This window comes from Protomyctophum parallelum (genome assembly GCF_964188405.1).
Source record: "Protomyctophum parallelum genome assembly, chromosome: 4".
Taxonomy (NCBI): Eukaryota; Metazoa; Chordata; class Actinopteri; order Myctophiformes; family Myctophidae; genus Protomyctophum; species Protomyctophum parallelum.
The window spans coordinates 5,865,689-5,880,072 of NC_139700.1; the positions used below are offsets into that span (position 1 = coordinate 5,865,689).

The 14,384-nt window shown below is 44.8% G+C and overlaps 1 protein-coding gene across 3 annotated transcripts in view; it reads left to right on the top strand.

Moving 5' to 3' along the window:
* zcchc14 (zinc finger, CCHC domain containing 14) overlaps positions 1-14,384 on the top strand; it is a 45,827-nt gene that overhangs the window by 7,295 nt on the left and 24,148 nt on the right. For all 3 annotated transcript variants that reach the window (XM_083762515.1, XM_083762513.1, XM_083762514.1), the window contains exons 3-4: positions 8,639-8,894; positions 14,099-14,169. In XM_083762515.1, the coding sequence (XP_083618641.1) occupies positions 8,639-8,894; positions 14,099-14,169 (327 nt within the window). The remainder of the gene's footprint in view (positions 1-8,638; positions 8,895-14,098; positions 14,170-14,384) is intronic.

Below are 14,384 nucleotides of genomic sequence, written 5' to 3' on the forward strand. Positions count from 1 at the left end.
ATCCACCTCTCACAACAGGGGGCACTGCTCTGAAGGAAGTCAATGACTTCAAGTACCTGGGCTCATGGGTCAACCCAACAGAGCAAGAACTAAAAGTGAGGAAGGCACTTGCATTGAGGGCCCTGAATGGCATGGCCAGTGTATGGAACTCCAACCTCCCCCGACAAATCAAACTCAGCTTCTTCCACGCGACGGTAGAATCTGTTCTCCTACTGTATATGGCAGTGAATGCTATTGCTGGACCCTGAAGCCAACCCTGCAGAAGGCTCTAGACCTTAGAGTATATATATTTATAGAGACGGCACCCAGAGGAAATCTTGAGGCGAAATGGACATAGTGGCCGAATGAAGGTATTGCAGCCTGGCCCCAAACACATGAACGCGCTGTCCGTTGACTATCATTGTACACGTTCACGACGGACGACGCTCGTGCGCGTTCAACGGCAGCGCGTTCATGTGTTTGGGGCCACTCACCATTGCAATCCGTCCCAGAATGCACTCTGTTCCTACCAGGAAGGAGGAGTGAATCCGCCTCATGCGCTTTTGAGCAACTTAATGCAAGTGGATGGGAGGAGAACTCGGGTGTCTTCTCTATAGATATATATACTCTATGCTCTAGACGGGTGCTACACCAGAATGTTACGTATAGTGCTCAACATCAGCAAGAGTACACATGTTACCAACGAGAATCTGTATGCTGGAATATTCAGGGTGAGCAACAAAATAGCAGCCAGAAGAATGAGACTTGCAGGATACTGCCAAAGACACCAGGAGCTGCCAGCCAGCAAACTGGTCCTGTGGGAACCAACACATGGGTACCGGTCACGAGCACGTCCCATACTAACATATGTGGATGTACTAAAGAAAGATGCAGGAGTGCAAAACACCAACGAGCTGGCCGGATGTATGGAGAACCGGGATGACTGGAAGCGACGATGGAAGGCTCGTCTGAGGACGACCTAGAGAGAGAGAGAGAAAGCAGTGGTTCTCAACCAGTGGTCCAAAGACCACCAGTGGTCCTTGAGGGGGTTCCAGGTGGTCCCCAGTTGGTAACCAAATGGGCCCTTACAGAACTTTAACGCTCACTCTTACTCTTGCCTTTATGACCCGTAAGGGTCCATTTGGTTTCATTTTACACTTTAGTTTCGGGTCTGCAAGGCTAAATCTAATTTAACGGTGGTCCGTGGCTCAAATGCAGAATAAATAATGGACCTCGATATGAAAAGGAGTGAAAACCTCTCCTTTAAACTTAAAGGATATTAACTGACAGTAGTTACAATGGGGATTTTCAGGTGGCATAGAAGCAATGCGTTAGGCATGGCAAAGAATGGATGGAACTAAGAGAAAGAAAAAATAATAAAGTGAACATTTATAAAAAATGAATAAATGTATTCATAAAGACCAGCAAGGGCAGAATCCATTTGTTCCGGCCGACGTGCAGGCCGGTAAACACCGTCGGACGGTCGTTTTAAGGGTTGGCCGGCCGGATTCTTTTGGTAACTCTGTCATTTCTCTACCGTTTTGGACGGGGGTGGGCTCGTTGGAATCGTGTCGCCCCCAAAGATGCCCCCAGGGGGGCGACACGATTCCAAGGGGCCCACCCCCATCCAAAACGTTAGAGAAATGACAGAGTTACCATTTGGGGGTCCCTGGGGGTCCCCGAACCTTGAGACCCCCAAAGACGCCCCCAGGGGGGCGACACGATTCCAACGAGCCCACCCCCGTCCAAAACGGTAGAGAAATGACAGAGTTACCATTTGGGGGTTCCTGGGGGTCCCCAAACCTTGAGACCCCCAAAGACGCCCCCAGGGGGGCGACACGATTCCAACGAGCCCACCCCCGTCCAAAACGGTAGAGAAATGACAGAGTTACCATTTGGGGGTTCCTGGGGGTCCCCGAACCTTGAGACCCCCAAAGACGCCCCCAGGGGGGCGACACGATTCCAACGAGCCCACCCCCGTCCAAAACGGTAGAGAAATGACAGAGTTACCATTTGGGGGTCCCTGGGGGTCCCCGAACCTTGAGACCCCCAAAGACGCCCCCAGGGGGGCGACACGATTCCAACGAGCCCACCCCCGTCCAAAACTGTAGAGAAATGACAGAGTTACCATTTGGGGGTCCCTGGGGGTCCCCGAACCTTGAGACCCCCAAAGACGCCCCCAGGGGGGCGACACGATTCCAACGAGCCCACCCCCGTCCAAAACTGTAGAGAAATTACAGAGTTACCATTTGGGGGTCCCTGGGGGTCCCCGAACCTTGAGACCCCCAAAGACGCCCCCAGGGGGGCGACACGATTCCAACGAGCCCACCCCCGTCCAAAACGGTAGAGAAATGACAGAGTTACCATTTGGGGGTTCCTGGGGGTCCCTGCCCCAAAAAAAAAAAAAAACACGACCGGCCGGCCGACCTATCCACGGACCGGCCGACCTATCCACGGACCGGCCGACCTATCCACGGAGCGGCCGACCTATCCACGGACCGGCCGACAGTGTTTACCAACCGTCACATCGGCCGGTACAAATGGATTCTGCCCTCCCTCTCTCTTGGAGCGGTGAGCCGCAGCGTGCGCCACACTCGGGAACCATTAGTTGGATTTGACCCCCAATCCAACCCATTGATGCTGAGTGCCAAGCAGGGAGGCATTGGGTCTCATTTTTACAGTCCCCCGGCCGGGGATCTAACCCCTGGCCTCCCAGTTTTAGGGCGGACACTCAAACCACAAGGCCACTGTCTGGTCTGACCTAATATAGATGTAATCTAGCACCTGTAATATGAACATATCTATCTATCAATGAATGGGTATTTGTACTGAGTCAGACTATCGAATGTGGATGTGACAGAGGGGGCTGATATACGTATACAGTGTCAGCCAGACTAGACTACACACACACAAGCTTTATGGTTGCAGATATGTACTTGATTAGGTGTCTATACCTGTTGTATGATATGTATACGCTGTTCTCTGAAGCAGGGTTTACTAGCTAGCCTAGAAGTGGAAAACAAAGAGACACAAAGAGTCTCCTTTGTGTCTCCATAGGGAATCACTGCTGGTCATCAAATTATTGTTTTAGGAATGCGACAAAAACAAACAAACAAAAATATCTATGAATTCAAGTCTCCATGGGGTGAGTAATCAATAGAGTATTTCATACTTTGGCTGAACCTTTTGGAAAAGTTTTAGTACTTTTACTTTGGTACTGCAAGTATATTTTGATGCCAGTACTTGTACTGTACTGTACTGTACTGTACTACTTTCTCTTTCTTTTTCTTTTTTTGAACACATGCCGTTTACTTGTAACAGAGTATTTAGCTACTTTTATTTAAGTAAAATGTGTGTGTGTGTGTGTGTGTGTGTGTGTGTGTGTGTGTGTGTGTGTGTGTGTGTGTGTGTGTGTGTGTGTGCGTGTGCGCGCAGTACAGTCTACTGAGAGGGGAGGAGCAGGCAGGCTTTGTTGGAGCAGTGTGCGGATGTGGCAGTAGCACTTAATTGGTTTCAGATACAGAGCATGCTTCTCTCTCTCTCTCTGAAAGCTAGAACAGTAATAGATTGGTATACTGTAGGTACATGCGGTTTTATTAGCGACGGCCATAAACAAACACGTTGTCGTGCTGGAAAAAAGCTGCTTCCAGATGCATTGTGGGTTACATGATGGTGTTGTGTTTATTAACCACGTGTGTGCCTGCTGCTGCTGGTACGCATTTGCTGTGGTGGAAAATGTACTGGATTGTTTTACATTATTGTTTTAAAAGTATCAATACTCCGTTACAAGTAAAAGTCATGAATTTAAAAAGCGCTTGAGTAAAAGTACAAAAGCATTGGCATTAAAATGTACTTCAAGTACCAAAAGTAAAAGCACTCATCATTATGCAGAATGTCCCATTTCAAGTTTTCAAATGTTTAAACGTAATTTGAAAATAGCAGATCTACAAGCTCACAATGGGTGGCATCACACAGCATTGTGAGCTTGTAGGTCGGTTATTTTCAAATGGCCAAAAATGTATATTGGCTGAAGTGGTTAATGCATTATGCATGTGATAATCATAATGAAAATCTACAAAGTAAGTAGTAATTAAGTAGAAGTAAAAGTATTGGAAATTGGAATTGCTCAAGTAAAGTACAAATACATCAAAATTGCGCTTGTTTTGGAGCCAGAAGGGAGAAGGGTTTGGGACGTGTGGAGCGCTGTCCCGGAGTTTTTAGCGAAGGTACTTCCAGCTTCCCTGCGTCAGCTGATCTGAGCGCACGGGAGGGTTTGTAGGGTGCGATCAGACTATATATGGGGAATTGGCGGTGCCATACCTTTGAATGCCAGCAGAGCGGAGACATTAGACATGTGAGAATTCTTGGCTGGTTGAAAACCAGGCGAGCTGCCGGCATTTTGGATCAATTGGAGAGGCTTACCTGATGCAGTCGTTCATGTTGACATCCAGAATGTTCCAGCTTTTTGCAACAAAACACCAAACAAACATTGAACATGGATAAATTGTAAATAAATAATTCTCAGTCGCCACGATTTCAGTCATTTGGGTTCCATAAAAGCCAGCGTGTCTTCTGTGAAAGCATGATGCGCACCAAAAATAGCAGCTCTACCATCTCACAACACGTCGCAGCACGACGGGTTGTGAGCTTGTAGATCTGCTATTTTAGATTGGCTATTTTCGGTCATTTGTTGTTTTAAGATGAAACATTTGAAGTGATCAAACTAGCAATAGAATACAAGTTTAGAAGCATCTTCCAGAAACATGAATGGTCTCAGAAATGTCATGATTTCTTCAGCTGGTCAGACTAAAACATAATCATTTTCACTCTTGAGATTTTATTTTTGCTTTATTCCATGCATTGAACAGGGACGCTTAGAGAAGACTAGGCTGTTTTCGGTCCAAATGCTAACACATGCACATGGTGGGAAAATGTGAGCAGGGGATGTGACATAATCTGAGTCAACCACTACTGTCAAGGTGTGCGCTTGAGCAAAGCATTTCACACACAGATGCTAGGCTGCTGCTGTTTGATGGAGGTTGCACTGGCTGGCAGCTCCCCTGTAGGCATGAGCCAAATACATACCACATACAGTACTTCTGTCACTTCAGTCAAATGTTGTTCAGTTTGGAAGGCATTAACCCATTAAGACCTGAGGCTACAAATACCTTCTAAACCAGTAGTTCTCAAACTTGTGTCATACATATTCTGAAGAAGACCTGGAGACTTGACATTCATTGTGGTCTCATGATCAGTAGGCCGTGTGGTGAGGTCCCTTTTCGTTCAGGTCCGTTCCCACGGAAGGGGGACTACACAATTTTTTCTCCATAAAAGAGATTTATAGGTAGACAGTCTAAATAAAAAAGTTCTACTCGTCCGACGCTGCAGTTATTTTATAATCCGCGATCTAATACGGGACTATTTCTTACAAGGCGTAATAATATGTGCAAGGGGAGTGGTGTGGTTTTGGTCACGTGGACCAATCGCGTAGCCGCTTTATTCCCTTGAGTATGCGCGTAACGTCTTCGTATGCGGAAGAACTTTTTGTTGTCCATAGCAACCTAGCAACTCACTGTTGCGACGCTGTTTTCATTCTCTAAACTGGGAAAATGGGAAAGAGCCGTTGTGCGATTGACTGTACAAACAGATTAAAAAAGAACTCGGAGCTATCCTTTTACAGACTGCCGAAATGTAAAGAAAAAAGAAGTAAATGGATCGCTGCACTTCGCCGATGTAGTCATGTTTCAGGGCTACATGGATTTGGGGGTGCCACTTTCACTTTGTGTCAGGTATGTTGCTTTTTTTGTAAAACCATACGTTCAATGTAAAAGGGCCTTTTCACACAATGTCCCGTTTTAAACGAACCTAACGGAGTTCTCTTCTTGTGGACCAATTAGTGGATTAACATAGTCCGTTACCCGGAAAGAGATCTGGTCAGGAGTAATTACTCATCAACATGTTACGTGAGTCCGTGGAAAGACTTTAATGTTAATGTTCTTATTGATCAACACACCCTGCAGTTACTGAATGTTAAGTCTCCATGGTTTCCCTCAGAATATCGTATGACACTGATTTATATGACACATTAAGAGTCCACTGATAACCACTACAGTGGTTTAATATCAAACTTTTTTTGTTTGTTTTTTTCAAGGACCCACATAACGTTTGATTGTTATTGCACAAATGGACTTACTCTGAGAGTGTACGAATGGAACCAAATGGACCCATAGTGTCAGAGTTACAGACCTGCATGTGTCCATTTGTACACTCAGGCTGTAAGGGTCCATTTGGTTCCATCTCTCAGAGTTACAGACCTGTAAGGTCCATTTGGTTCCTAAGAAGGGTCCATTTGGGGTCCAATGGGGTCCATTGGTTCCATTTGTACACAGTTACAGACATGCAGGCTAATCCTCTCTCACTCTAATGCCAGACTGGCATTAGAGTGAGACACTGGCATTTCCAGTGTGTGCCAGTGGTCACCCTTAGCACCCGTGGTTAAAGCTGCCTACCCCTGCTCTACACCAACAATGTTGTGAGCTTGTAGATCTGCTATTTTCTGCAAATGTTCCCTCCAGAATAGGGATGCTATTGTTCCAGTGGTTAATGTAAAAAAATAATCTCACAATGATTTGGCAGCCCGTCCCGGATGAGTTTGTTTTGAGGCTGATGTCTGAAACAGGACATATGTGAAAACACCCCATATATGTAAACAAATTAATATCATATTTCTAGTAAATGTTTTTGTTGTTTTTGTTATTTAAGGGGAAAAGAGTGATGATCCTCTACATCCTGACTACGTGCCAAGGTTATTTGGTTTCACCTCCATCACTGATCGAAGTACAGCAGAGGTACAGACTGTTGTTGAAGTCCCAGGCATTGGGCAGACAGAGGAAACACAAAATGACATTGCCTCATTACATGAACAGATTAAATCTTTAAATGCTGAATGTCAATCACTTAGGGATAAAGTCAACAAATTAGAAAGTGAGTTGAAACATCGTACTCTTGATCCTTCAGAATTTGATGACAGCAAAATGAAATTCTTCACAGGACTTTCATGTTGTTGTTCAATTTTGTGTCACCAAGTTTACCACCTCCTGCAAAACAGTCACTTAGTGATACTCAGAGACTTCTGCTTACACTGAGGAAGCTGCGCCTCAATCTGTCTGAGGAACTTTTAGGTTACCTCTTTGGCATTCTTTGAGTCAACTGAGGTAAGCCAAGCAGGTTCATCTTGGCAGCAGTTTTAACCTTGACCAGTCAACTTTCAACACACTGAGCAAATATGTGTGCTACCTGTATGGCCAATCATCTGCCAAAAACGTGAATGATGCAAGGTACAAATCATTCTGTACGGCATCATCAGCTTTGCCAGAACTGTACATTCCCCCAACAAGTGATGCTCTCCACCAACATTGCAAAAGGGCAAACTACCAAGCAGCAGTGATGAGACGTTCTCTGACTAGTAGGATGTGTGCTCCTTCACCCATTGGCAGTGGATGGGTCATGGAGGATGGGGAGTTAACAGTACAATGGATGACTAGAAATCCTGCCCCTGATAGTGTGTTGCAGGTAGTCCACTGTAATTGCAAAAAAAGCAAATGTGAGACTGAAAGATGTTCATGTATGTCTGCAAAACTGTTTTGCACTGATTTATGTCACTGCCAGGACTGTGAAAATGTGTCAAAGGAAACAGAAGAAAGAGGTAGGCCTACATGGGATGATGACTCTGATGAAAGTGATAGGGATGAGTAACCCAACATGTTACCATGTAGGCCTACTACTTTTTTTTTTCAACAATTATTATGCATTTGTATGTTATTTTGTATTTTCAATTTTCATATATTTCCTTGGCCGGGGGGGTGGATGTACAGATGACAGATGCTGTGACCCTTTGCTGTGACCCACTTGTAAATAAATAAATGTTTCATACCATATGTTGTAATAATTCTGACCTCTACTACTTTAATTCTTAGTCTTGTCCATTTGTTGCATTATTCCAATTTAGGGGGCGTGGTAACATTTTGATAGATTTTCTGCCATGTTGGTCCAAGGTGCCCTGATTTTCTTTTCTACCTTTCATTACACATTAGGATGAGACATTTTCTATGTATGAAACATAAGCTCTTGACACAATTTACTGTGTAGGTTTCATTGTACTGTGTGGCAAACACTTAAGTTGAAGCATATTCTTTAACAAATATGCTACATTTCATGATATAAATTCACATATGACTGAGTAAACTAAAGGCACCAATACTTATGTCAGATGTTATGTATATGCATTTGACATTTGAGAAAAAAAAATTGTTGCCAAAAACACATTTTACAAGCAAAAACAGCAGCACACGATTTTCGTTTTTTGGTTATAAACTGTTTATACATTTATGGCTATAAAAAAAAAACAGCAGGTTTTTATGAGTAGAACTTTTTACCCAAAGTCTAGAAGGGTATTATCTATGAAAAAATGCATTGAATGCGTAGTTCGCTTGACATGGGAACGAAACTCATTTTCTAAGCACTTTTTCATGGGTCCCAACACGGCCTACAGCATAAGAACATTAATAATGGTGTAAAAATGTGCCACAGACAAGACCAAGTCTTTGCCACGGACACATTTGTACGGACACACTGATGACCTCTAACCTTTCTGTTGCAGAGTCCAGCTAAGGAGAGCAGCCCTGCAGGATCAGGGCTGGGCTCAGCGGTCGGTGTGGTGCATCATGGGCAAGGAGGAGGAGACCAGGCCAGCTGCCAGAACGTCAGCCCTCCTCGCCCAGAGCCTCCTCCACCCCCACATCCATCTCCCACCTCGCCCTCCTCGGCGTCAGGGCAGGAAGGGCCAGCGGGGCCAGCAAAGAGCCACCAGGATGGGCCGGGGCCAGCAAAGAGCCACCAGGCCAAAGCAGGACAAGGTTGGTCTGCATCTATCTTTGATTGATTAAAAAATAATAATGATAATAATCACAAAAGCACCAAATACTTGTTTCCACCATGGTCCATGAACATTCAAACATCTAGTCAAATCCCCATCGAAGCCCTGTACAACGATCGTTGTGTCAGCAAAGCTTGTGGAATTTTGAAGGACCCAAGCCTGTTTGAGATGCTGCCGCATGGAAAACGCTTCAGCAGTCTCAAAGCCACTGGGAATAGATTGCAAAAAAGCTTCTTTCCTCGAATAGAACAATCAGATACCGGGCAAAGAAGAACGCTAGCGCAATACTACTACACCATTATGCACTACTAGTAAACCCCAAAATCCATATATATTGCACTAGTAATAGCCTATTGTTTTGACTGAGACAGAGGCGTGGCTTTCATCCCATTATCTAATTTGGGGCAAATGCACAACATTATTTACGATTCTGTACCTATCGTGTTGCAACTCGGACGGGCCTGAGTCGGTTGCTCAACTCGCTCTGTTAATTAGCTCGCTCGGTGGTGGCTATCGTTCCTCAACTCGCTCAATTAATTAGCTTGCGCGGTGGTGGCTGTCGTTGCTCAAGTTCGCTTGAGACAGTTGACAGGCGCCCCTCGTCTATGGGGAGGATTCTAACGTGTAATACAGTATGTACGGATTTAGGGGTTTTCTAGTAGTGTATGTTCGGAATTGCCAATCAGTGTTATTTCACCGTGTTTGGGGAGATCGGTTGATCAATACAGCTCTACAATCTCACACTGTCACCTATGTGCAAATGCTTGCCTATTATGACAATGCCCACATTGGGACCCGACGGGTTCATGTGGTTAATAAAATAATCTGTTTGGACCGTTCTACACTAATCTAATGATTATTCTAATTTCATGCTTTAATCACTATATAAATAATCGATAGTTTTGGCATAGCGTTGGCATACCAGGAAACGTGTGCATTCTTTCCCATTCCGTGGTCTTGTGCTATATGTTCTTACTGTCTCCGTTTGTCTGCACATCACTACCTCCACCCCCAACCCCCACCTGTGCTTGTACAGTCTGTGCATGAAATGTCTGTGGGCGTATGACACCCACTCAGACCCAGGAGGACAAGATGTGACATGCTTGACACATTTGAACACCACAGCTCAGCTGGAAGAATGCTAGCCTACGGCCTACTTAGGGTGTGTGTGTGAGAAGGTGAACGCAAGCTCGGATAATGTAAGAGAGAGCGAAATTGGTAGTGAAAGTGACATGGTTTAAAGGTATGTTTACCGAGGGTGATTTGTCCAGGCGATGTCGACCAACGTTGGCAAAGCGTGACTTTTGCCGTCAGCTTAAATGCAAGAAGTTCACCAGCACAATTGGAAGAATGTCAACTTAACTAACATAGTATAAACCCACCAGGGGGTTTTACTTGTTCCCCTCCCCCACCCCGCAAACTCGTCTCTTCCAAACTCTCCACTATTGTTATGCTGTTCTTATTATTATTATTTATTACTACAGAAATGAGAGAGAATGAGGAGGCGTGCTCCGAAAACCAAGGACAAAAATGTTCCAGGAAATTGTCCAGGAGTAGTGGACTAATTCATGGAAAGAAAAAGTTGGCGTCTTGGAGTTGGAGTCTGAGGAAGACATCATGTTGATATTATTGAAATGTCACATTAGAAAAATGTATCGTCTGACTGTGTTTTAAGAGTACTCCAACTCCATGTCTTTCCACAAGTTAGTCCACTCCTGGAAGTTTTTATATGCGAAGACGAAAGCAACCAAACATTAAAAAATGACTCTGATTGGCAATTCAGCGTGTGGAAGCAGACAGTAACGTTCCCTGGCCTGAGCCCGCCAGTGATTATAGCACACCAATACGTAGTGGTGTAGGAAAGTCAATATTAGGCTAGGCTAGTTACTAATTACAGCATGTTATTTCCCAAGCATGGTACTTGTTTCACCATAATGAATTGCATTTTTATGAATTGCATTTTTATAGCACCTTTCCAAGTGCTCAAAGCACTTTACAATGGTTCATTCATTCATACAAGGTGAAGCGGCGAACAGTCGACGCCAGCGTCCTCACTTCCCACATTCACAGACCAATGGTGGCGAGCTCACACCGACCGACTCATTGGAGGCAATGTAGGGTTCAGTGTCTTGCCCAAGGACACTTCGACATGTGGACAGGAGGAGCCGGGATTCGAACCGCCGACCCAGGGATCATTGGACGACCTGCTCTACCTCCTGAGCCACAGCCACCCTATGGACCATCAACCATCATAACAGACAGACCGTTGAGCATCGATGACAGCACTCATTTGGGCATTCAGGGGAAATCTTGCATTGTGCAGAAGCTGGCAGAGCTATATATAGCTATTTCCATATGGCTGCTTAATATGATACCTCTATTTCTCACTCCCCCAAAAGCTCCTTTGAAAGAGGATCATGGTGAAAGTGCTGCGCCAAAGGATCACGCATTCTATGTGTGACATTATTGTCCTCGGCAGCAAGCAGTCTGTGACCAAGAGGCATTGGCAAAGTCATTATGTTGCGCCAGCACCTGATAGGCAGGCCCCTGTTGTCAATCTATAGCGCTAGCAGGGGTTCTCAACCCGTGGGTCGCGCCCTACAGTGCTACTACAGTGAAGTCTGTTCACAGAAGTTGTTGTAGGATATGTGGGGATTATCTGATGAGGTACCATTTGAGTGGGCAAAACCTTACATATACTAAATAATACTAAATTGTTTAGGGTCAATATAAGTAAAATAATATAGCTTTTCCACAGGAGTATCAAAGTTATCCCCCTCACTGGTGAAAATTCCGGGAGGAAAAACAGGCAAGCACCGAGGTGAGTTGTCCAGTATTCGATGGGGGCCAGTCTGTCAGTCTGTTGTCTTGGCCTCCAGCCTCTGTCTGTAACACAATAACCAACTATCTCACTACCTCATGGTCACACTGCATAGCTGTCGGCAGCATAAAACACCGCGCGCGCGCGCGCACACACACACACACACACACACACACACACACACACACACACACACACGCACACTTACTTTAAGTTTGTGGAATAATTTCCCTTTGTAAGAACTTGTGGGTGTTTGCAGTATTCTGCTGACTCAGGTCAAACTGAAGCAGCCACACCTTGTGCACGGACGGCACTGCATGCTTTTGTACACCTCGTGTTACTGTACATGTTTGTGTACTCCCTGCCTTGTCTGGAGCAACAACAAAAAACATCAATGGTAGATGAAGTGAGAGAGAGAGAGAGTGAGACGGACAGAGAGATCGAGAGAGATAAAGATTTATCTGGGGGTGGGTTCATTTGTCGAGAGGTGAATGTAAAACATTATCTTTTATTGTTGTTTGTTATAATTATGCATCATTTTAACATGCGAACAACACACCGCAAGAGTTACTACTTACTGTGCAGTTGGGGTCATGTGTGCGTGGGTGCGTGCGTGCGCGTGTGTGTAGCCCGAAGCCTGGATCAGTGTGTATGACAGCAGGCATTCGGAGACTTCCACAGCTGCTGCCCAGCGGGCACAAGACAAGGTGGCGAGGGATGTTTGGAGTCTGTGCGTGTGCATGTGTGCGTGCGTGCGTGTGTGCGTGCGTGTGTGCGTGCGTGCGTGCGTGTAAGGGAGAGCGAGACAGACGGGTCGTAAATTGGTGAGATTGTTTGTCCGGATCATATCTGACATGTACCATTATTCATTTCATCATTTCATACATTTAAGCAATATTACAGGAGGAGGGTGTGCTTTACCGTCATTAATGGCACGCCATTAATGCTTACGAAGCAACGCAGAAGTGCCATTAATGACATCAAAGCACGACCCTCGAGTATAATATTGCGACAGTTATCCTTAATTTTTTAATGACATAATTTATGTAGCCACTAGTCTACAACCAAAGATTTCCCTCGAAAATCTCTAGCCTAGCAACCCTGTCTGGGAGAGCAGCAAGACTCGATCAGATTTTTATGTTTTGATTAGGACCACTTCACCACTTTTCAACCTATCTTCATATAATAGGTCCTCACTAATAATAATGAAAAAATGGCGCAATTGTTTTCTACTCTGTCTGTCTCTCACAGGAGGGCTGAGGGCAAATCAGAAACCGTCTTCCAGTGACATCATCGGTGGGGAATACAAGCTAATAGAAACTGCAGGCTTTCTAGTCCTGAAAAGTTGCAATGCGAAAATGGAAGCCATCGTTCTCACGATAATGAAAATCTAGTTAAATCTTGTTTAAAAAGGAATCTGCCTAATGATGATGTCACTGGAAGACACTTTCTAAACTGCCCACAGTCCTCCTATGAGACACAGACTGAGTAGAAACAAATCGTGCCATTTTATCATGATTATTAGTGAGGACCTATTATATGAAGAAGTGGTGAAGTGGTCCTTTAAGCACGGCTAGATGGCTATTTCAGCCAATAGGATTGCTTCCTCGAAACGACCTGTTATATAATTTGAGTTCCTACCTCTCTCTTTCTCTCTCTCTCGTTAAGCTGTCTAGTTGTTTGCAGGTGTGTTGCATCTTTTTTTATTATGTTTTAATTCCCTCATCTCTCTCTCTCTCTCTCTCTCTCTCTCTCTCTCTCTCCTTTTCTCTCTGTGCTATCCCTGCATGTTTATCTGTTGTGGTTTCAGATAGACAGGAGTCTAATGTCACTTATGTCTAAATAAGTACCTGGAGGCACACACACACACACACACCCCCATCTTGTTAACATTCCCATCTATTTAACTCTCACCTTCTAGTTACTGTAATGGACCTCCTCCTAGCCAATGGACTAGACGTGGCATGTCTTTGTGGCAGAGGCAAACATTAAGGCACTTACAGTGCACGCACGCACTTGGGAATATTTATTTATGTCCACATAAACAGTGATGTACAAGAATGCCTTGTACGTACAAAGGACATTTCCAGTGCAGTCACACAATAGGAAAACAGCCAGTTACAGTTAAGGTGCATATAAGGTAGAATATGTTGCAATACATACAGTACAATACTTGTCAAACACAGCAGACGACAGTAATGGGTAAAGGAAACGACGCCTCCGCACACACACACACACCCACACACACACACACACACACACACACACACACACACACACACACACACACACTCCCTCTCACACACAGGTAATAATTCTGATTATTTCTGACTTGACACATGGCGTTTCCCTTGTCATTTCAGTGGTGATGGAGAAAGTGGCGCTCAGGGCGGTGACGCTGAAGTCTGACGACGTCAGTGAATTTGTGCTGGAGGTGAGTGTACTCCTCCAGTGGTTCCCACACTTTTCAGGTTTGCGGTGATGTGTATTTTTGTGAAAATGTAAAATAAAAACAAAATATTCAAAACGGGAGAGAGAGATTCGACATGTTCCCGGGACCCAAACTAGTGAACATAGCAGAATAAGCAGATAGCACACAACCCATCACATTGTGACGCGGTGGGAGCTTGTAGATCTGCTCTTTTCCCC